The following is a 21674-nucleotide window of genomic DNA, read 5'->3' on the forward strand; positions in this document are numbered from 1 at the left end:
CTTTGGTGATCCCTAAGTACCCCTCTATCCCGGTCACCCATTCTTCCATCCTTGCACACCCCTGGCATCTACATCGTTCTCCCGTCGCCGTTGTGTTAAACGGCGTCAAACGCGTCGAGTGAAAGGTTCTCTACAAATATAAAACAAGGTCATGATCACGCGAATGTGGACTTTCCACCTATGACTCGATACACACGTGGGCCTTTGCGTGGTGTGCATTGCAGATTGGCCGTCACTCTGAGCAGAGTGCCGAACGTGTTGCCTGAATACGTAACGTGGTGAAACAAATAGTGTGTGCACGATGTGTGCCCGTGATGACGACGACGACGATGATGATGATGGCGGTGGCACTGCATTAATGATGATGATGATGTCTAGATCGAGGTGTGAATGGTGATAAGCGATGCCAAATATCAATTATATTAACGGCGGCATCATGGTGGCAGGAAGTGGGTTTCATGGTTATGGGATATTACACAGAGCAGTGACTACGACAGCCCATTGCCACTGTGTCTATGTCTGGTAAGCGTCTAAACACGTTGCAAATACATTCCCAAAGCAGCCCTAGACAATAGCCTTACACACACAAATTTAGACGTGTCAGTGGCCGGTGCTATAGTGGCACCATCCGACGTTGTAGACGTCCAATTACAACTCACCACATCGTACGCGCCGATGCCACGCGGAGTTGTACGTACGTGGGATGCACTTCCCTGGCGATTGTCACGCGCGGCAAGTTCCTTATTCAGTGCCACTTTAATTTGCCGCAAGGGCATTCCTCAACGGGCAGCTCGATGACCCCGGCTCCGTCCACGGTGAGCGACGCCGCAGAACCGTTTCACTTTAATTCCGCGCGCCATCAACTTACCCCGCGAGCATTAACCCGCCGCAAAGGACGATTTCCAAAAGGATGAATGTAAGAATATACAACACAGCCTACACACGCGCGCACGCGTGCGGCTGTTCTTCACACCCCGTTGAAGCAACCTTTTAAACACCTCTGTAAGTGGTGCAATATTCCTCAAGGACCCTGCGCTCGTTCTCTGCAATGTCGCCGTCTTTGTTTCGTTGCTGCTGCTCGCTGCTGCCTCTGCTCATTGCAGCAGCACGGATCTCTCCGCGGAAGCTAGCCAGGCGACCGGCACAACGGGGCCATCGCGCGTCGACAAATCAAAAATAAACTCAATTGGGACAACGGCAACCAAAAAAAACCTCAATAACACCGCATGGCCTCAAAAGGAAAAAAATTCTCGGAGGCAACGTTTCGAGCAATGGCCCTTCTTCGGAGCACATTAATATGATGCGTGGCACGTGTGCTACTACGACGAAGAAGCGTCAAGTTTCTTCCGGGTCAAATTCACGACAGAAGAGTAGGCAAAATACCCCCAAGAAAGGCCTCCCAGAAGCTCTCTCTCTCTCTGGGCTTTCTTCGCACGCTACGAAAAATGGCCCTACATTTTTTTTTATTTTAAGTTCACAGTGTTTAATATATTTTGCTTGAATGTTCTATTATTACATTGAATATTCACGTGGTGGTGCTTTGAGTGGGAGATTTCACTTGACTTTGAGCGTGTTGAGATTCTCACTCTTGGCTGCACTTTTGCACCACAGCCAACGCAGCAGCAGCAGCAGCATCGCCACATTAACATGCTCGGTCTCTTATGGTGTACACACACCAATCATTGAAACAATTCATTCATTTGTGTGAACGACAATCCGTAGATTTTACTCTGTACAAAGCATTTTCCGCATTTTTAAACATACAAGCAAATACCGTGCAATACACTCAAAGTATACGCAATGCATTAACACCCCTTTTAATAAAAAAAAAAGTATAGAAACAGTTACTTAAGTACACGCTCGTTCACAGCCAGATACACACACAGGCACCTGCGTGCAACCGCACTCCGCACACCGTTCCGCTAACGTCCCCGTTGCTCCCGAATGAATGCCCTCTGCGGAGCAGCAAGCAGAGCGGCCGTCGATTTTTCAACGGGTCGCAAAAGCACGGCAGTAAATTCGCGTTCCCGTGCACCACGGCGGCGGGGGGGAGGGGGGTAGGAAGACGCAGAATCTGCTCCCACCGCGGGCCGCTCGTTCCAAGCGCTCCCGTTGCGATCGCGGCGTTCTGCGTTTGGCCATCGTCATCCCAGCGGGTCGCTCGCTACTGCGCAACGGGCGCGAGGCTCCACAGCGAACACTCATCACCCACCTTTGGCAAAGCCGAGGACGATGGCTGGGATGTTCGGTGAGATGATGACGACGATGTTGGTGGTGGTGGTGGTGGTGGCTGGGTTGCCCCTTTCTAGCTAGCGCAACGCATTCACTCGTCAACCCGCGCTGCCTGCCTAGACCACGGCTGCTGCTGCTGCCGCTGCAGTATAAGTCACGAGCATTCGTCGTCTGCATACAGATCGGCTCTAGAGCAGTGCCCCCCCAGTGTGTGCGCGCGTGACACTGCTGTGTGGGTGGGCATGCCGCCACACATCTGCGTGTGTGTGTGTATACGCGATACGTGCGTCTGTGTGCGCGTGTGTGCCGGGGGGAGGGGGGGCAGTGATGCTGTGCACGCTGCGCTCTGCTCCGAGTTCGATTTCCACTCACGGCCGACACGAGCGAACATTGTCTAAAACCGGTCGTAGGGCTCCCCTAGGTTGACTCAGTCTCAAATAAGTAGCTGGTGCGGTGTGTAAACGTCACCATTAGGGAGACAAAGGCGGCCGGGCGTGGTGCTGGACACCCACCTCCTCGTATGCCGTATCGGCTTTCATTGGTGCTTGCTAACAGCACTTGACAATACAGTCCGTCAACGCTATACGGGGGATCTTTGTCTTTGTGTGGGTTAGTAGGAGCGGTGGTGCAGTGGTTAGCGGACTGCCCTACGAACCCGTCGACCCCAGTTCGCACCTCCGATTAACACGGTTGGCTACGTACGGTGTGAAAGAAATTCAACATACATACAGTTCCCACTTATGACCAAAATCAGTGACGAATATTTACGAACTGGTCCTGGGCCTCCCCTAGGTTGACTCAGCCTCGATTAATAAAACGTCACCGCTAAGGAGACAAAGACGGCCAGGCGTGGTGCTGTCAACCCACCCCCCTCGTGCGGCGTGCTGGTTTCACATCGGTGCTCACGAACAGCACTTGCCCCGACAGTCTGTGAAGGATACACGGGGGATCTTTGTCTTTGTGTGCGTAAAGGCGTTGCACCTTCGCAGACTCGTCAAAGTGTCGCAGTGTCCCGCAGGACAGCACAACGATCCTGGCGAACAGCGTGGTCCCTGACTGTGACGAGTTTCTTTCAGGTTGACTCGGCCTAAAATGAGGACTGTAACCTGGTTACGGGGTGTGTGTCAAAGATTATTGATCACGTATGGTCCTGGCCACAGCGTTCTGTGCTGGCCTGCACTATCACAGCAATAGGCGCTCGCTAACAACACACGTACCGACAGCATCCCTTACAGCTTAAACACGTAGGCTTTCGCGGCCAATATCATCCATAATACAGTTTTTTTTTTTATGGAGTATTTCTTATAGCTAAGTCTGTTCAAGCCTCCCGTAAGTCACGTGACGTCTGCTTGGCCACCCCCACTCTGGACTCCTCCCTCTCTGGCCCCGCCCCCTGTGAAAACAGACGCCGCTCTGTCGTGCCGCTCACAGGTGCTCGCTCCTTCTCTCTACTACTGCTCTCTTCCCTCCTCACACATCATCATCATCACCACCCCTCTCATTCCCGACATCTTATTTCGTATTTAGGGAGCACCTTCACGCAAGGTCCTTGATGTAAGTGTCAAAAAGGGCGACACATTAGAATGATTTAGATGACAGACTCGGTCATGCCTCCTCCTCCTCCTCCTCCCCTTCCTCCTTGGGGTTCCTCTTCTCTTCCTGCTGCTCATCTTGACCCGTGCCCTCCTCTCTGTCCGTTTTAGGGACTTCTGTTCCGGCATCCGTTCCCTCTCCCGTTCCTCTATCTGTGTCCGTGCATCATCATCATTATACCATTGACTCTACGGACACTCACCTTCCCGTGATGTGCCAAGAGAAAAGTTGTTACGGATGTTTACGTGCTATGGCTACGTACGGTGCGAAAGAAGTTAAGCATGCGTGCGTGTGTAAGTGCATCTTTGCATGCACCAACGTGTGTGTGCTTGCTGTGTGTTCGTTTGTTTTTGCGAGGGCATTTCACTGCGACTGTTAAAGGCTGCTGAATTCATTACCGCCCGATGCTCAGCAATAATAAATTACTCCGAGTGTAGGGCTGCCATTCCTCAGGCTCCCCAAACACACAAAAGACAAAGATCCCCCGTATAGACTTGACAGGCTGTTGGCAAAGCTGTCTACCCACACGGCTCACCCCGTATTTTTGTGCAGGGAAATCGAGTTTTCAGGTCCGTACGGCATGCAGCCGTTACAATACGGGCAAAAAATATATATTTTTGCCTATTTGTTTGTGTTTCTCCCTTGCGATGGACTTTGTAGGATGAACGTTGAGATTTATAAGGAACACAGAGTGATCAATACGGTCTGCATTTGTCTGTAGTAACGTAGGGCACTGATAAGTGGTTGGCAGCTATGCGAGCTCAACAACAATAACAACCGCCGTTCGCCACTAAGTAGCGGTAACATCACGGTGGTTGTGCCAGGCTAGGTGCACCTATAGAGAAGCCTCCCCGCCCCTACAATCGCTCAAGCCAATAAGTACAACTGTAACAACGGTCCTGTTGGTATGCAGTGGGGGTCAACTCCCACAGTGGGGGAAACAACAGCGCGGAACAAGTAATCTTCACGACGTTGAACATGGCAACACCAAATGGGACGCTATGAAATCCTCTCACGCCGAGGCTAAAGTGAAGAGAGCTCACAGCCAAAGGGGCTGTGAGCTCCGCACGACAATCGTGGTTCGGTGTTAGATGATGACGATGACGGCGATGACGATGATGATGATGGCACGCGTTCTCATTGGGTAAATTTGGTACCGCAGCGGTTTAGCGCATCGCGCCGTGGACCCCAAGTTCGATTCCCCGGCCAAGGCGAAGAACCAACGGCGAGTTATACCGTGAACCGGTCCCGGGCGCCCATTGCTCAGCGTGGTGAAGTATGGTCGAACAACCGCCATCATTGGGGGTGTGCTGTGAGTGGTCAAGTATGGACTGGCAAAGGGCCGTGAAATACAATTCCAAATACAGGGGGTCCTTAGCATCACCGGTGCGGGTGGAGCCAGCCACGCCAATTCATCGCAGTGTACACCACGCACCTGCGTTGTTCCTGTCAAGACAATCACCTTACGACCACCCAATCATCACAGTGGGAGGGAGATCGTTGGCGTCTCCCAGGGTCCTCTTAGCCACCCGAGAACAGGACCCTGCGGGGTGGGCTGGTAGGAACGAATAACCAAAGAATATAAACATAATGTATTATTACACTTGTTAAGCCAGGAAAGCCCCACTGAGTCAAAAGGTTTTTGTAGGGTCCTGCCAAGTGTTTGCAGTAGGGGGCGATGTTGATACACGGACGGACGGACGGACGGACGGACGATATAATCTATTGGTGGTCTGGTCCACTTCGTTCCTACCAGTATAATGGGACACTCAATGTCTGAGAGATCCACACGACGAAGCAAGAGGGAATCGGATGTCATTGCGTCTGCGAGTGAAACCTGAGGACCCCCATCTCTTCTAGATTTGAAGCTTTCGTGACTGCAAGGAATCATATTCTTAGGTTTTTTCGGTAAAGTCACGTAGGTAAAACATCAAAATTAATGAAAATAAAATAAAATAAAACAAAAATCACGACGTTTCGGAGGCAACACAAGTCTCCGTCATCAGGTGGGACCGTCACAGCCGAATTTTCATTAATGTTGATGTTTTACCTACGTGACTTTACCGAAAAAACCTAAGAATATGACCCCCATCTCCACTGCCGGCTCCCTTTAAGGCAGTGACTGGACATTCCACATTCCCATGACGAGGGGGCGGGCGGTCCGCCAGTAAAACAACCTCTTGGGGAGCTCCCAACGCCGGGGACAGGCTTAGCCGGCCACTAGGCTCTCCTTCCCAGGCAACTGCCTCTCTCTGCTTCAAAGTCTCTCATCAGAAGTGTCATCCCCCAATGAATCCCGTGCCATCAGATCTTCTTAATCGCTTCCCTCCTATTCCCTCCTCTGTATGTGTCTGTGCGCCAGAGATATTGGTCATGCTTTGGGCGCATTAGTCACGTCAGACTGTTGTCTGGCTCTACGCATTAAGCCGCGGACTGTTGTACATGCATAGCCGTCAACCCAGACGGTTTAACCCGGTATTCTTGAAGAGGGAAATTGAGTTTTCAGGTCCATACGGCGTACAGCCGTTTCAATACGGGTAATTTGTTTTTGTCTATTTGTGTTTCTCCCTTGTGATGGGACTTTACAGGATGAACGTTGAGATGTATAAGTGGCACGGGGTGGCCAATAAGGTCTGAATTGGTCTGTAATAGGTAGGCTCTGATAAGGGGTTGACAGGAATGTACGCAGCAAGAGGCCCATACGTTTAGGCTGGTTTAGGATCTTATAATTCGTGCAAGCAAAAAAGAGCGAGGGTGATTCATTTATTTTTACTGTTTTTCGGGCTGGATCTACGCGGGGGATTTTTTTTTTCGCGTCGGCAAAACTCCAAAAATTCCCTGGGGAAATGTTGGCTCGCGCGAACCCACAATCGCACCCTCGTGTGCCTCTCTCTCACTCTCCAAGAGGAGCGATCTCGTAATTTTCAAGTCGGCGCCAAGGCGCTTCTGTAAATGTATTCAGTGTTTTCCCTCTCGATCGATGCGAGGATTCATACTGTATGCGCTGTAAAAACTGGAAAATGTATTGAAGCTCTAATCACGGAAAATCAATGATGTGGGGGGGGGGGGATGTACGTGCCAGCTTTAAACATTTAAATTTGTGCACACGTAGGTCAAGGCCGCTGTGATAAGAGGTCACCAGGGCCAATTCTGTTGACAATAACAATTAACAGCTGCACATTTACCCGGGATAGCCGCACTGATTCAAGGGACTGTTTTTTTTTTAAGAGAGTCCTGCGTAGGGATTCTAGATTTGAAGCTTTCGTGACTGCAAGGATTCATACTCTTAGTTCTTTCGGTAAAGTCACGTAGGTAAAAAATGAAATTAAAATTAATAAAATTAAAACAATAAAATCACGACGTTTAGGAGGCAACACAAGTCTCCGTCATCAGGTGGGACCGTCACAGCCAGATTTGATGCATCTTGCTGTGACGGTCCCACCTGATGACGGAGACTTGTGTTGCCTCCGAAACGTCGTGATTTTATTGTTTTATTTTTATTAATTTTAATTTCATTTTTTTACCTGCGTAGGGATGTTGGCACACATCCTTGCCAATCCGTGTCCTTCCTTCTGCTCGATCCCACAGCTCGTACAGAGTCGGCATGCAACCTGCCAGGGTTGACTGTCGCAGTCTCATCACCGGCCTTTCCGAGGTTGTTGACCTCTGGGTGCAACTTCAATGCCCCCTCTGGGAAAGTTGTTGTCCTCCTCCACCCTGCAACCTCCTCCACTTACACTATTCCCTCGTTATTCACGAACCCGTCGTCCGCGATTTTGGCTATCCGCGAATCGCATCTTCGACTCTACGCAACTGAATTTCGATTTAAAGCTTTCGTGACTGCAGGGATTCATCTTCTTGGTTCTTTCGGTAAAGTCACGTAGAAGGGAAGTAATAAAATAATAAAAATAAAACATAATAAAATAATTCTCACGACGTTTCGGCCACAACGCAAGCAGCCGTCCTGCGTTGTGGCCGAAACGTCGTGAGAATCATTTTATTATGTTTTATTTTTCTTATTTTATTACTTCCCTTCTACGTGACTTTACCGAAAGAACCAAGAAGATGTACGCAACTGCATAGAGAGAGATAGAGAGATCAAGCGTGTGCGTAGAAAGTGATGAGAGAGAAAGTGATGCGAGAGAAAGTGATGAGATGAAGAGATGTGTTATTATGATCATGTTCACATATTTAATAGCGTATTTACATATTTCAGGTAATTTATAAAAATATTTAACAAAAACATTCGTAGGCCAATATCATTATCCGCGAAATTTTGCTGTTCACTTGCTATAAGCGAGTCGTGACTTTTTGACCGCTGCCCCTCGTGTGAAGGTTTCCTGGCTTGGTGAGGATTGTGCTCTGCGATGTGTAGGAGACCTCATGTATTCATTGCTTCGTTGTGATAACTTTCGATTTAAAGCTTTCGTGACTGCAGGGATTCATCTTCTTGGTTCTTTCGGTAAAGTCACGTAGAAGGGAAGTAATAAAATAATAAAAATAAAACATAATAAAACAATTCTCACGACGTTTCGGCCACAACGTAAGCAGCAGTCCTGCGTTGTGGCCGAAACGTCGTGAGAATTATTTTATGATGTTTTATTTTTATTATTTTATTATTTTCCTTCTACGTGACTTTACCGAAAGAACCAAGAAGATGTGATAACTTTGTTTGTGCTTTTTGTTTACGTGCCATTTCTTAATTTGTTAATACATGATAATTGGTTCTTTACCCTTCTATCTGGCAACAAAACTGACACCTTTTTACAAGGAGTCATGTTTGCATAGACCGCAATACCTGCAGTCATAATACAAACAAAAGAACATAACTCTGATAATGTGCACTGTCCTTAAAGTTGATTGATCCACACCCGAGACAGCTTTCCTTAGAGCCTAGTCTCATATGGGTTGGACCAGATGACGCCAAAAGGCGCACAACTCAAGGACAATGCACCATCAGAGTATGAGAGCTCGGGGCAAGCATCTACACTATGGGAACCTCATTTGCCAGTAAAAATATGATAATTGGTTCTTTACCCTTCTATCTGGCAACAAAACTTTGCTTGGTAATAGTAGGATTTTCATTGGCTGGGTAGTGGCTGTATATGGGTTTTGGTCCTCTCTATAATTAATCGACAGCGTTACGGGATGCTATTAGCATGGGCGCCACGGTGCCGATATGTTACCTAGCTCGCCTGGTGTGCAGGAGGTCGTGGGTTCGATCCTGACCCTAACGCCTGTATATTTCAAGTTTGCATGTTCTCCCCGTGGTCGCGTGGATTTTTCTCTGGGTCCTCCGGTTTTTCACTCCTAATTTAAAATCAACATCACACGTTTAGAGTACTTGGTTGCGTTAAACTTCCACTTTGTTGAGCTGTTATTTGTGGCCAGGTCACTTTTAAAAAAGAGCTTTATAGCTCAGTGGGCCTTAACTGGTAAATAACATTTTTTTTTTAAAGTAGATTAGTTGAATGAGGCTATATAAAATGAAATAATTATTATGCCATAACATTAAGTCATGCATAATTGCAGTGATTTATTGCTTGAGAGTGCGCACATCAATTACCGTAATATTGACACCACAAGCACGGCCAGGGACGGACTTTGCAGAGAATGACCTAGCCCGTAGTTGAGACGTAATCCATTACACACACCGTGTCAAATCATTTATGCACCGCAATAAACAAGCAAGCCAATTCAAGCTGGGTAAAAGCCAGCATATTAATGGAGTATTTATGATGATGCCGTATTTTATTTTACTCCAAAAAGCCCACAAATTGCTCTCTTTAAATCGGTTTTATTACAAGTATAGGTGAATTATTACAGCGCACCATCGTGAGAGATGGTGGAGATGGCTATTCGTAGGACTTCATCCAGCAGTGGATTGACCATGGCTGACAATGATCGTGGTAGCGGTGATCACAATCATTCTGCTTTGGAAGTTTATCCAGATTCATTTGTATTTTCGTGACATCATTCACAATATTTCATCAATATCTTCATCACAAGCCATGCCCTATCCACTGCTGCATTAGCATCTCTCCAATCCATCGCCGTTCCTCGCGGTCACAGCGACGCAGGACAATTAACCTCACCTCGCTCCTGCCCACTCACTGATCCCATGGCTCCATCTCCCACTCGGACCTCCTCTTGGTGGATCTCGTTCCCACCTTTGGCTGCCGCTCCACCGTTGGTCTCAAACCATCGGCCGTCACCTCTCTGGTGCTGTCGCCTCCTGCCCAAGCCCACTCGCTCTGATTCATCGTCGATTCGATGTCTCCAACGTGGGTTTGTGCTGTAGTCCACGTCTTCCTCTCTCCGTCTCTCAGTGTAATTCGCTGTAAAGCGTTGCACCTCTGCTTTGTGCACTTTCTTTGTTGCACACACTCGTATGTTTCTGAGCCGTGTGTCATCGCAGGTGATATTGGCACAGTTGGCTACGTATGGTGTGAAAGAAGTTCAACACACACAGGTGACAATACAATTATGTATGACTTATTATTATTCTTCGGACACATTGCTGTGAAACTTTTCATTGTCGAGTTCGTTTTACAATAGCGCCCCAACCTGCCTCTTTATCTCATCATTTTCATGCAGGTCTGTCTTCAATAACTGCGCTAAGTTTACATCCTCCGATGGGTTTACCAGTTGATTCCCTCTTGTCTGGCACTGTATTTTAGTCTGAATTTGTTAAGCACACATGTGCTTACGTGATAAACTAATTGGACAAATGCGTAGGCGTTAGTGGAGAGTTGTATTCACCATTTCGCATTTGCTCAGGACAGAGTTCTTGCATCGCCGATGGAAATTCACTGCAGGAAACAATTGAAGAACTCAATGAAGAATGCTGCAGAGTTGGGCCCAAGATATGCATCAACACATGCAAATCAATCAATGGCAGTGATGACGATGCCAATGACACTGATGGTCACACAACATCGGTTGCGATGTCGACGTTTTGCTCGACGCGTTGGGAGCTTCTGCACAGGGCTGATTTATTCCGGAACTAAACAATTTGTCGTCATGACCTTAACCCTTCAGCTCCCCCGAAGAAGCGGCCGTCACGAGGAGCGAAACCGACATCGACCAACACACGGTGCAGCCCGAATGCACATCGGAGAGGGCCGTGACGGTCACTGCTGAACAACTCCGTTGGTCATCTCGCACAAACGAGGCCACGGGGCCCACCAAAGGTGGCTCTCGCAGGTTCACAGGGAGCCTCGTCCCCAGAGCGACGCATTCCACGTGCTCGATGCACTCCCGGTTAGCACGGTTGGCGACGTATGGCGCGAAAGGAGTTCGAGAAACACGCACAACGCACAACGCACTCGCAGTGGCGGCGGCCGCTTTTGGCTGCTGGCCATCGAACAAAGACGGCGGTCGCCGCATCGCTCGTATTTCAGATGCGCTTCAGCGGCCGACTGGAACGCTCTTCCTTCCGATATTAGGAAGCCACTGGAGCTATGCACTTTTAAATCATCATCCAGATTGACAAACTCATTTCTTGAGAACTGCTTTGTGTGTTTAGTTTGCCGTCCTTCCCCCGCACCTCCGATGAGTACGGCTGGCTACGTACGGTGCGAAAGAAGTTCTACGTACACGCACTATACACCCCCATTCTCCAAGGCCGCAAAACAGCTGACGGCGCGGATTTCTCTCACCCTCGGCGGTGATCGATGCGGCACGTCCCTCTTCAACTCACTGCGCACGGGGGTGGGTGGCTGGGGGTGGCGTCCTTTCGACGTTACCGGCGCTTCCATCAGACAAACGCGTGGCGTCGTGCCGGGCGATCGGGGCCAGGGTCGATGCACGCGCGGGTAGATGTTGACGTCGGTGTGATGAGAGGTGTTCCCAAGCAGGCGGTCGCGGCAGCTGCATTGAATCCGTTCAGAGACGCTCACAGCAAGCCGTTTTCACTCGTCTGTGCGTGTGTTTGTGTGCTTGGGGAGCGGCGTGGAGCTGAGTGGACTTGCCGATGACTGGTACCAGCGGTGTCAAGATCGGCCTCAGTGGAGGAGGCTCGTGAAGGACGCTACTGGGCAGTTGGAGGCAGTCGCCCTCCAACAACAACGGAGGGCGGAGGAGCGACGCTCACAACAACGAGCGGAGCGCCGGGTGGCTAAAGCACAGCAAGTTGGCACAGTAGGGGGCACAGGTGGTGCATCAGCCAGTCATCTCGGTCATCTCGGTCAGTCGACCCGTGGCACCTGGGTCTGCCCCGTGACCTCCTGCCAGCGGGCGTTCGACACTTCACGTGGCCTCAGGGTGCACATGGCCTGGCACAAGCGTCGTGGTGACGTCACCGCCACTTAGTGGCGAATGGCGGTTGTTGTTGTTGTTGGGGAGCGGCAGTGCAGCAGTTATCGCGCCGCGCTACGAACCCGGCGACCCGGGTTGGATTTCCGTTCACGGTCAACAGCAGTGACGATAATTATCTGAACCGGGACTGGGTCCCCCCTAAGTCCACTTAGGCTCAAATGAGCACCTGGTGCGGTGTGTAAACATCGCCACTGGGGAGACAAAGCAGGTCGGGCGTGGTGCTGGCCACCCACTCCCTCGTGTGCCATGCCGGCCTTCATTTGGTGCTCGCTAACAGCACTTGCCCCAAAAGTATGGTAAAGCTATTCGGGGGATCTTTGTCTTTGTCTACGTGGTGAGTGGGGGCGCACTGGTTTGTGTGCAGCGCACTTGGAACCCGGCGAGCTAAGTGTTGATTGCCAGCCACGGTTATCGTTAGTGGCGGGAGCTATCTGAACCAGTCGTGGGCATTCTCTAGATTCTCTCAGCCTTAAATTAGTAGCAGATGCCGATTTGTTTTTAAGATGGAACGGCAATGATGACGGAAATAAAATAATGACAGGGTAATTCCATTTGCATCTATTACATCTCTGCATTATACATTCTTAATTACATATTAATGTTTATTCCTTTGTTAATTTACTGGTAGCTTAAGGCGAATTACAGGGGGGGTTTAACCATACTTCACCACACTGGTCAATGCGGGTGTGGAAAATAGGTTGGGTGGGGGGGCGGTCACAGCACCGGATCTCACACATCACTCGCCGCTGATGTGAGACGTGGCTCGCAATCAAAATCAAATTGGAGGTCACCGGGTCCACAGTGCGGAGTCCAGAACGCCGCGTTCGTGCCCAATCCTGGGCTCGCCACACCCAGCACCGTCAAGATGTTGCTTAGTGAGCGGCAAAACATTCGGCCGCCTACAAAAACCTTGACTGCAACCTGATTCGGGTCATTCGTGAGCAAAACCGTGATGACGAAACCGAGATGTGAACGTGAAAGAGTGAGGCGTTACATGTTGTGTCAATACCCCGTATCGTCAATAAATAGATCCGTGCTGTGCGTGTGTTAATGTTCGTCTCCGGTGGCAAGAGCTGCTCCTGCATTGCGCTACGAACTCCATGACCTGGATTCAATATCTGGCAAGGCGACATCGGTGGCAGGCTGTATCTGAACCTGCTCTGGGTCTCCCCAAGGTCAACTCGGCCTTAGAATGAGAAACAGGGGCAGTGTGTGAACGTAAATACTGGGGAGGTATGAAGGTGGCTCCATCTCCCCTCCTATCCGCGCCCTTACTTGCCCTTTATAGGTGCTCGCTAACAGTGCTCTCTGCTACGGTTCCACACGGTGAGAGAGGACGCGTGTGTAAGAGTCATCGCTGTTGAAAAGAGAATAAATGCCCACCCATGCTCCAGCCAGCATTGTGCGGTATCGATGTCCACTGGACGCTCGGGTTAGTCGTTGGTGGAAATTCCACATTTCTGTGGTGGGGACGAGTCACGGAGAGTGGGGCAAATTGCCAAGGCGATATGTCACACACAGACAATTAAAACTACAAACTATTTTTAATATATAATACTACACAAGGTCCACTAAGCTATATAACTCTTTTTCAGAAGCGACCTGTCCACAAATGAGAGCCCAACGAGGTGGCTTATCGTGTGGACATTTAAAGCAGTAGCCAAATACTCTAAACGCACGTTTCTAAATGTGGAGGGAAAAACTAGAGGACCCGGAGAAAAATCCACGCGAACACGGGGAGAGAGACACGCAAACTCCAAATATACAGCAGGCGTCAGGGTCTGGATCAAACCCACAACCTCCTGTATATCAGGCGAGGTAGTTAACATCTCATAGCCACCGCGGCGCCAATTTGCCGAGATGTGAATCTGGGCGAATGTGTGTCAAACACGATATGTTTTCTTTTTAAATCCTTTATATTAAGTTCACTTGCTTGCTTGCTTGCGCGCTTACGACCATGCAAATCTTTCGGTCGTTTTTTAACCCACTTCCCGTGATCCAATCGAGCTGACATTTTGCACACAGACTCGTTGTGCGTGACAATTTATTTTCGTGAAAAATAATTTCCTAAATTTTCCACTTTTTAGGAAAAAAAAATTCATATTTAATTTAAAATACCAATGTGATAAAAATGAAACTCCTACTCAAGAAAAACAGAAATGAATAATAAATTAAAACCGATGCCACGCATATAAAGGATTTAAAGTGAAAAACTTTGTTTTTACGGGTTAATTTTTTTTAAACTACCGCACGGTCCGTTAAAAAGGTTAAGGTGCAGCCCTGCAATTTCTCGGCCACGACACTGCTGGCCAGCAGGGCCTCCACTAGAGGGAGCTATCGAGAGCCCCTCCAATAGAATATTTATCTCCCTAATTCCTCCACTAGGCCAGACGTGTCGAAAGCGGAGGTAGAACTCACACCTCACCCCACCGCACGCAACATGGCGATCAACATTTATAATTCGGGGTCAACAAATGTCGGGGGGGGGGGGATTTAAAACAAACTCGCCGATTGCTTCAACTGGCGCGCCAGGAGGTTGAACTGGCGACCTCTGGGTTGCAAGTCCAGTGTGCTCACCGTTACACCCATCGCAGCATTCCTACTGAAAGCAAGAATAATTTTACCAGATTACTTTATCGTCGTCCGGCCGGTGGGTGCTGTGGTCAGAGCCCTTGACTCACAATCAGACGGTTATGAGTTCACATCCGGGCAGGAGTAGACTCAGCCTACGATCAAAACTCCAGATATGCAGCCTACTGGGAATGTTACGCATTATAACAGATGGATTGATATCCAAGACGTTTACATTTGACGTGTTATATTGGTAGGAACCTCCTGGTTACACCGGTCCACAGGGGATTATTGTGTCCGTCCGTCCGTCGTGCATCCAAAAATGGGAGGGGTGGGGCTGCGTGGAGAGGGGAGGGTGGGTAGGGGCTGGGTGGGGAGGGAGGGGCTGGGTGGGGAGGGTGGGGAGGGGCTGGGTGGGGAGGGTGGGGCTGGGTGGGAAGGGGAGGGTGGGGAGGGTGGGGAGGGTGGGGAGGGGCTGGGTGGGGAGGGTGGGGAGGGGCTGGGAGGGGAGGGTGGGGCTGGGTGGGGGGTGGGAGGGGTGGGGCTGGGTGGGGAGGGGCTGGTCACCCCGTGGTGCCCTTATAAAACTCAACGTTTAACCTACTCACGCCGGCTTGTGCCCGCCCTCACAGTCGGGCATATTCGCGGAATACACCACGCCGCCGTTGACCCTGGCCATTGACCGAGCAACCCAACGTTCCTACCAGCTCCCTCCGCAGGAGAAATGTGTTAATGCGCGCTGCAATTTTGCCGCACGGCTCGAGTTCGCGTGACGGAAAACACATCAAGAACGTGCCGTGAATGAGCGGTCACATGATCGTCGGGCCCATAAGGGGGCGTTCAGTACGCACTGTGTGTCGCTGAGAAATAATGTAATGCAAAATAATCGACAGTGCCGTTGTGGAGAACGCATTTCTGTTGAGTTATGGCTTATATAATTTCGCTTCAGATCATTTAAAGTAATGTGTTATGTAGTAACCTCGCGCCGAACTGAGACCCCCAAAATCTTGCCTGTCAGATTGGCAGTTCACCAGCACTGATTCAAGTCTGACTCTGCTGATGAGACACTGCATGTGGAAACCGGTCCAGTTTGCTTGTCTTGAAACACTGCTGTTGATCTTACGCACTCCCAGAAGGCCACACTTTGATTAACGTGGAGACATGGATACAGCAATGAGATGTACTCATTCATGTATCCATATTTCTGCTAATTTATATTGCTAATCTAGAATTCATGATTCTCCTTTGTTTAGAAATTAATATATGTTTTATTCTCTTCTTAGAAACTTGCTTGGGGTTCTTGGTCTCCCATCGTGTTCACTATTGCCTGATTTCACTTTAAGACCAAGAATATATACATGAGTTCAACTTAACATTGCATTCAAAATGTAAGGCCTGAGTTAATGCATTCCACATAAGGCATCATTAAACATTTCGCAGCGTTTATGAACATTACCTGTGACTTGCAGGTCACGTTGCATTTTATCGCCTGAAATTATAAACATCGGAGGGTAAATCACTCAAAGACCCACAATATCATCATGGAGCACTGCCCCTGATGCTCCTGGAGGCTTTATAACAAGCACCGCCTTGTGGGATGTCAACAGTGGTTGATGGGACGAACCCCAGTAAGCATGCAACGTTGGACTCATTTTGGCATGTGGCTCAGACCATTAAGTCCACGTTGGCCCATGTTTTACTTGGAAGCCACCTCAGAGAAGTGGAGAGACCACTGCAAGGAGATACCGGTGTGACACAAACGGTCAATGTCAACAGCTCAATGGCCTAGAAGAATGATAACTGTGGTTGTCCTATGCCCTATGGACAACCTGGTTCCCATCATGATAATGTGGAATTTCCACCACTGACTCAGAGCCACCAATTGAAATGAGCATGGCTCTATTGCTCGTGGTTGTCCCATGGAAGACCTGGCTCCCGTCATGGTAGTGTGCAATTTACACCACCACTGGCCCAGAGCCACAAATTTAAATTCGTGCCACCCCACTGCTCGCTAAAGAAGGACACTTTGATTGTGGCTTGACTGGCAGCTTGCGCAAATGGCTCTGCTTCAATATGATTCGTTTAACACGTAGGATTTCGCGACTAATAATCAGTATGGTTAACGGCATGAAAAAATAAACGCAAAATTAGAACGCTCTATGCTTTACACATTCACAAATCGACACGTTAGTTCATGCTATGTGTTTAAGCTGCAAACCCTAGCTCGGGCTTGACAGCCCATGTATCCGCTAGGATTGGTAATATAAATACTCTTTTGTGGGAAGGAAGCCGTGTTTATCCTTTATAAAGTCTGGCTCATTTCACGGTAAAGTGGATTCCCAGGGCCGCTGAGATTTGGACTGCCCAGTGCTTTGTTTGAGTGGTGGGATATTTTCACTTTCTATTCCTGGGATTTTGACATTTTAATTTAAATAATTTCCGCCAAAACCTAGCTGCTGAACGGCCACTATTTTCGCAAATCTAATGAACGTACACCATTTCAACCGTGTGTTTCAAATAAGTCATTCAAATTCTAAAAGTTTCATAAGACTGTTGATTAACACGGTTGGCTACGTACGGTGCGAATCTTCGACCTAGAAACACACGTGCATTAAACACGCAGATAAATAAATCATGCCATTCTGCAGAAAATGTAAATTTTCTCAAACACAAGTCAATGGCAGTGCGCGCGCGTAATTATTCAACTTACCTCGATGCTTTCCGCGTGGATCGAATACTCCAGGACTTCCTGGCCATCCGATTGGCTGCCAGACCACGGAGACATCCCATTGGCTTGCACCAGCACATGACTCCAGCCTAGACGTGGAGCAACCGAGATTGAAATGATAACCTCCTGTCTGTCCGCCCCATCTCATCCCTGTTGACACAAATGGGCCCGTTAAACGGTCATGCCAAAGTAGCTTAAGGCTGCTAACTCAATACCTGTGCCAATTTACGATAAGTTTGTGAAAGTTTAAATTATGTATGCCAAGGGATGCAATGTGGTTGAACCGCAAGGCATGATGTGAAAGCTCCCACAATAATAATAATAATAAAAAGTACATTTGACATTCTCATCATTCTTCAAGCGCAAGGATATTACAAAGGGTTGATTTTAAACAGAAGAGTACAGAATAGTCTGCCAGTGGGCTTGATGTTATTCAGTAATTTTCCCGATTAAGATTGGATATTTACATTTTGGAGGTCAGCACACGTGGTCGTCTGTTTTCAAATTATCGCAGGATCTTTAATGTCCACTGTGGGGAAGACTGTATTGTTTGGTTGTTTAATACACGCGCAGTATTAACCAGGGCGGCCGCTGTATTCAAACCGTCGCAACCCCTTCTTGTCGTGGGAATGCAAGTTGTGGTTAATTCGAAATTTAACATGGACAGGGTTTACGACGTGCATGTTATGTCCGTGATCTGACCCAAAAAAATTATTATGAATGTGATTGATTTTGTTCGTAAGGTTAAGTTGTTATCATTGTTTGATATCTTTGTGCAGATAATTCTCTCCGAGTCTCAAGACTCGTTTCAGGAGGGTCTTGCTCGGATGTTTGTCTTTGTGAAGCTTCTATTTTGGGGGAAAAACTGTCGTGCCCAGATGATTTTAAACATTTGGCATATGTGATTCCTCTTGTTTAGAAAATAATATATTAAGGTCTGCGATGTTGAACATTTTAAGCAAATATTAGACTTCTGTGGTTTGCTATACTTTTTCAAAACTAATTAAAATCTGATATTTCTTAATCAAAATTACAGTATACAATACACCTTGACAGATAGTAATGAGAAAATACCTCAGCGTGGATATGTTACTGAACTCAGGATTTCCCAATCATTTTTGTTGTTGTGACATTTGAGAATTGAATATGTGATGCTGCCACCACAATAAAATAACGTGCAATTAGTTAAGACTCGCAGCTTTAAGCAACCAAAAACTATTGCCTAATTATAGCCACCATAAAAAAATGCCATTATAAAAGTTTTTGAGTTAGATTGCATAAGTGTGTCTTTAAACCCACCACCACCCGACACAACCAATTCTTAAGGTTGGTCACGTGAACAGAACGTGCCAAATCGTTACTAGTACAGCACGCCGGTGTGTTGGAGAGTAAACCCACAACATCTACAATTACAAACTGAAATAAACAAGACTGAAGGTGTGTAAAGGAGATAGGAATTAGGCCTCTTTGTTCAAGGCACGTGTTACGTTGTCATTCGGGCTGAGAAAGTTTTAGAAAGCATCTGATGCCTGTCGTTAAAGAGGTGACAGAGCAGGGCCCGAGTTGAACAGGTGGCAACTTTTCCGCAATGATTTTCCCTGCAACAATGATCACGTGAATTTTCATCCGTTTTTAACCTTGAACTGCGCTGATAAAAGGAAGCAAGGTTGGTTGGCTTGAGATTGCAACTCCCGCTATGCAATTCGATTCGAAGTCGTTTTGAAATGCGATTGGCTGAAATGAGGTCGTCATTGGCAACACGTCTGCAGAAATAAAAAAAAAATGGCTGCTAATTCCGTTTACGTGGGAAATCGTGCACGATTCTTTACAGTCGAATTCAGGTCTACTTATTTAAATACGTAAAAACTCAAAGCGTTCGTCAATAACACTGTGGCCTTAAAATGTTAAATATAGCAGCACGTAAGTGGAGTACATATACATGTCGTATTTATGTGCTTTGAAGTAGGAGCATTGCCCAAAATGTCGCCTATTATATATTTGTACTCTTTAAAGCAGTGTTATTGACGAAAGAGTTCAGTTTTTGCTGTTTATGCTGATGCACTACTGCCAACGCAGTATCACAAATGTTATTAAGGTACTTAATTTTATATACAGCATTGTATTATTTTATTGATAAAGTGTTCCTATAGCGCCACATAGTTTGTTATATAGCATGGGTAGGCCACAATTCCTTGCCTAGACCCTTGATAAATTTCAGGTCAGCTCTTTAGCCAAGGGAATTTTGTAATTTTAATATAAATTAGTGTATTTAGAATCAGAATTTTGATTGTTAAACGGTCTTATTGGTTACTCAATATCTACTTTTAGGTAACTATTCGTCTGCCAAATGTACAAACTGTTACTCAATAAATATATGCAACGTGTCATTCTTATCATGCCCTGATATCAGTCTCTAACTCTTATTATCCACTCCATCTCTCAACCGGCCTCTGTTTTTATGTGCTATGACGAAGAGCCATTCGCTGAAATATCGCCTGTTATATCTTTTTTACTTTTAAGGCCACAGTGTCATTGACGAACGCGTTGAGTGTTTTTGTTATTTGTGTTTTTGCCCCATTGCCATTGCAGTGTCACTAAATAACTTATTAATCTCTGAGCTGGGGCAGCTAGGAAAGACAGTCAGGTAGGTAGATACAATATTGGGCCTGTCCTCGCGTCTACTGAATTAATTAATCATTATAATTATGGACTTAGCTTGGCTAGAATGGCTTAATAATGTGCAAATTGTTACAGTGAATAAAAGAGCAATGCATTTATCATGTTTGACCCAAGCTTTTCTCAACATTTGGATAATGCAGCAATAATTAGATGCAGTAGAGACGGCCAGCGGAATTGATTCGGTTATTCGCGAACCACACCTTCTGTACCCCTAAAACCAACGCTTATGTGATTGAAGCTGCCTAGTTGCGAATCCTCGCGCAACCTTCACTCCCGTGGTTGCGAAGAGCGTGCTTGCCCATTCCCAAAGTACCTGCGGACATGGGGCTCTCTACTCACTTCCGTTGGTTTGAGAAGTGTGCATGGTGCATTTGCAAATCTCAAATGAATCTCGAACTTCCGAGCAACTCTACCACGGTGCAGACAGGGTGCAGCGTTTGACTTGGGCGCTGCGGTGGCTAGGATATGTTAACTCCCTTGCCTGGTGTCCAGGAGGTCGTGGGTTTGATCCTGACACCTGCTGTATATTTGGAGTTTGTATGTTCTCCCCGTAGCCACGTGGATTATTCTCCGGGTCCTCCGGTTTTTACCCTCCACATTGAAAATCAACGTGCGTTCAGAGTATTTGGCTGCTATACATTTCCACGTGATGGGCCACTTCCCTGAGCTATCATTTGTGACCAGGTTGCTTCTGAAAAAAAGAGCTCAGCGGGCCTTACCTGGTAAACAAAGAATAGTTTCAGTTTAACGTCAGGTGAACGCAGCGGCGGCAGCAGCAGCAGACGCCGTGGCGGCGGTGAGTGAGAGAGCAAGACGAGCAGAGGAGGCTTACTTTTGCAGGCCGAGAGCGCACTTAGCAGAGGGCACCAGAGAGGCGCAGCAGCCGGAGCGTTTAGTCATGCCTGTGGAGGGTGAGGTTAGAGCTGGCAGCAGGGCAAAGGGGCTTGTTAGCAGCCGATCCGCAAGGGTGGCGCGAGGTCGCGGAGAGGAATGGATTGGGCAGGTGAGCGGAGTCGTCCGCTGGGGTCAGCGCTCCCGCTGACCCCCCCCCCCCCCCCCGGCACATTGTCCGATTCACGCCGCGTGCACACAGTTCACTCCGTTGACCTGATCACCGCTACATGGCTCCACGGTGGCGGGATGTTAACTCCCCCACCTGGTATGCAGGAGGTCGTGGGTTATATTTAACTTTTTTCTTTTACTTTTAACCAGGTAAGGCCCCCACTGAGCAATGTAGCTCTTTTTCAGAAGCGACCTTGCCACAAATGATAGCCCAAAGAAGCGGCTTATCGCGTGGAAACTTGTAGTGGCCAAATAATCAAAGCGCGTGACGTTGATTCTAAATGTGGAGGGAAGAAACCGGAGGACCCGGAGAATAATCGACTCGAACATGCAAACTCCAAATATACAGCAGGCGTCAGGGCTGGGATCAAACCCACAACCTCCTGTATACCAGGTGAGGGAGATAACATCTCGCCACTGTGGCGATCCATTCGATCCCAACCCTGACGCCTCTATATTTGGAGTGTGCGTGTTCTCCCCGTAGTCGAGT

At 48.0% G+C, this 21674-nt stretch overlaps 1 protein-coding gene across 2 annotated transcripts in view; it reads right to left on the bottom strand.

Annotated features, from left to right (window-relative positions):
• The window catches only part of LOC144947680 (uncharacterized), a 239799-nt gene that overhangs the window by 57958 nt on the left and 160167 nt on the right, over positions 1–21674 (bottom strand). Inside the window, exon 10 of one of the 2 annotated variants that reach the window (XM_078876952.1) lies at positions 17426–17532. In XM_078876952.1, the coding sequence (XP_078733078.1) occupies positions 17426–17532 (107 nt within the window). Of the gene's footprint in view, positions 1–2212; positions 2344–17425; positions 17533–21674 lie in introns of those variants that run through there. The other variant, XM_078876955.1, reaches the window with a different exon arrangement.

The sequence above is a fragment of the Lampetra fluviatilis genome, chromosome 46 (assembly GCF_964198595.1).
Source record: "Lampetra fluviatilis chromosome 46, kcLamFluv1.1, whole genome shotgun sequence".
In the NCBI taxonomy this organism is placed as follows: Eukaryota; Metazoa; Chordata; class Hyperoartia; order Petromyzontiformes; family Petromyzontidae; genus Lampetra; species Lampetra fluviatilis.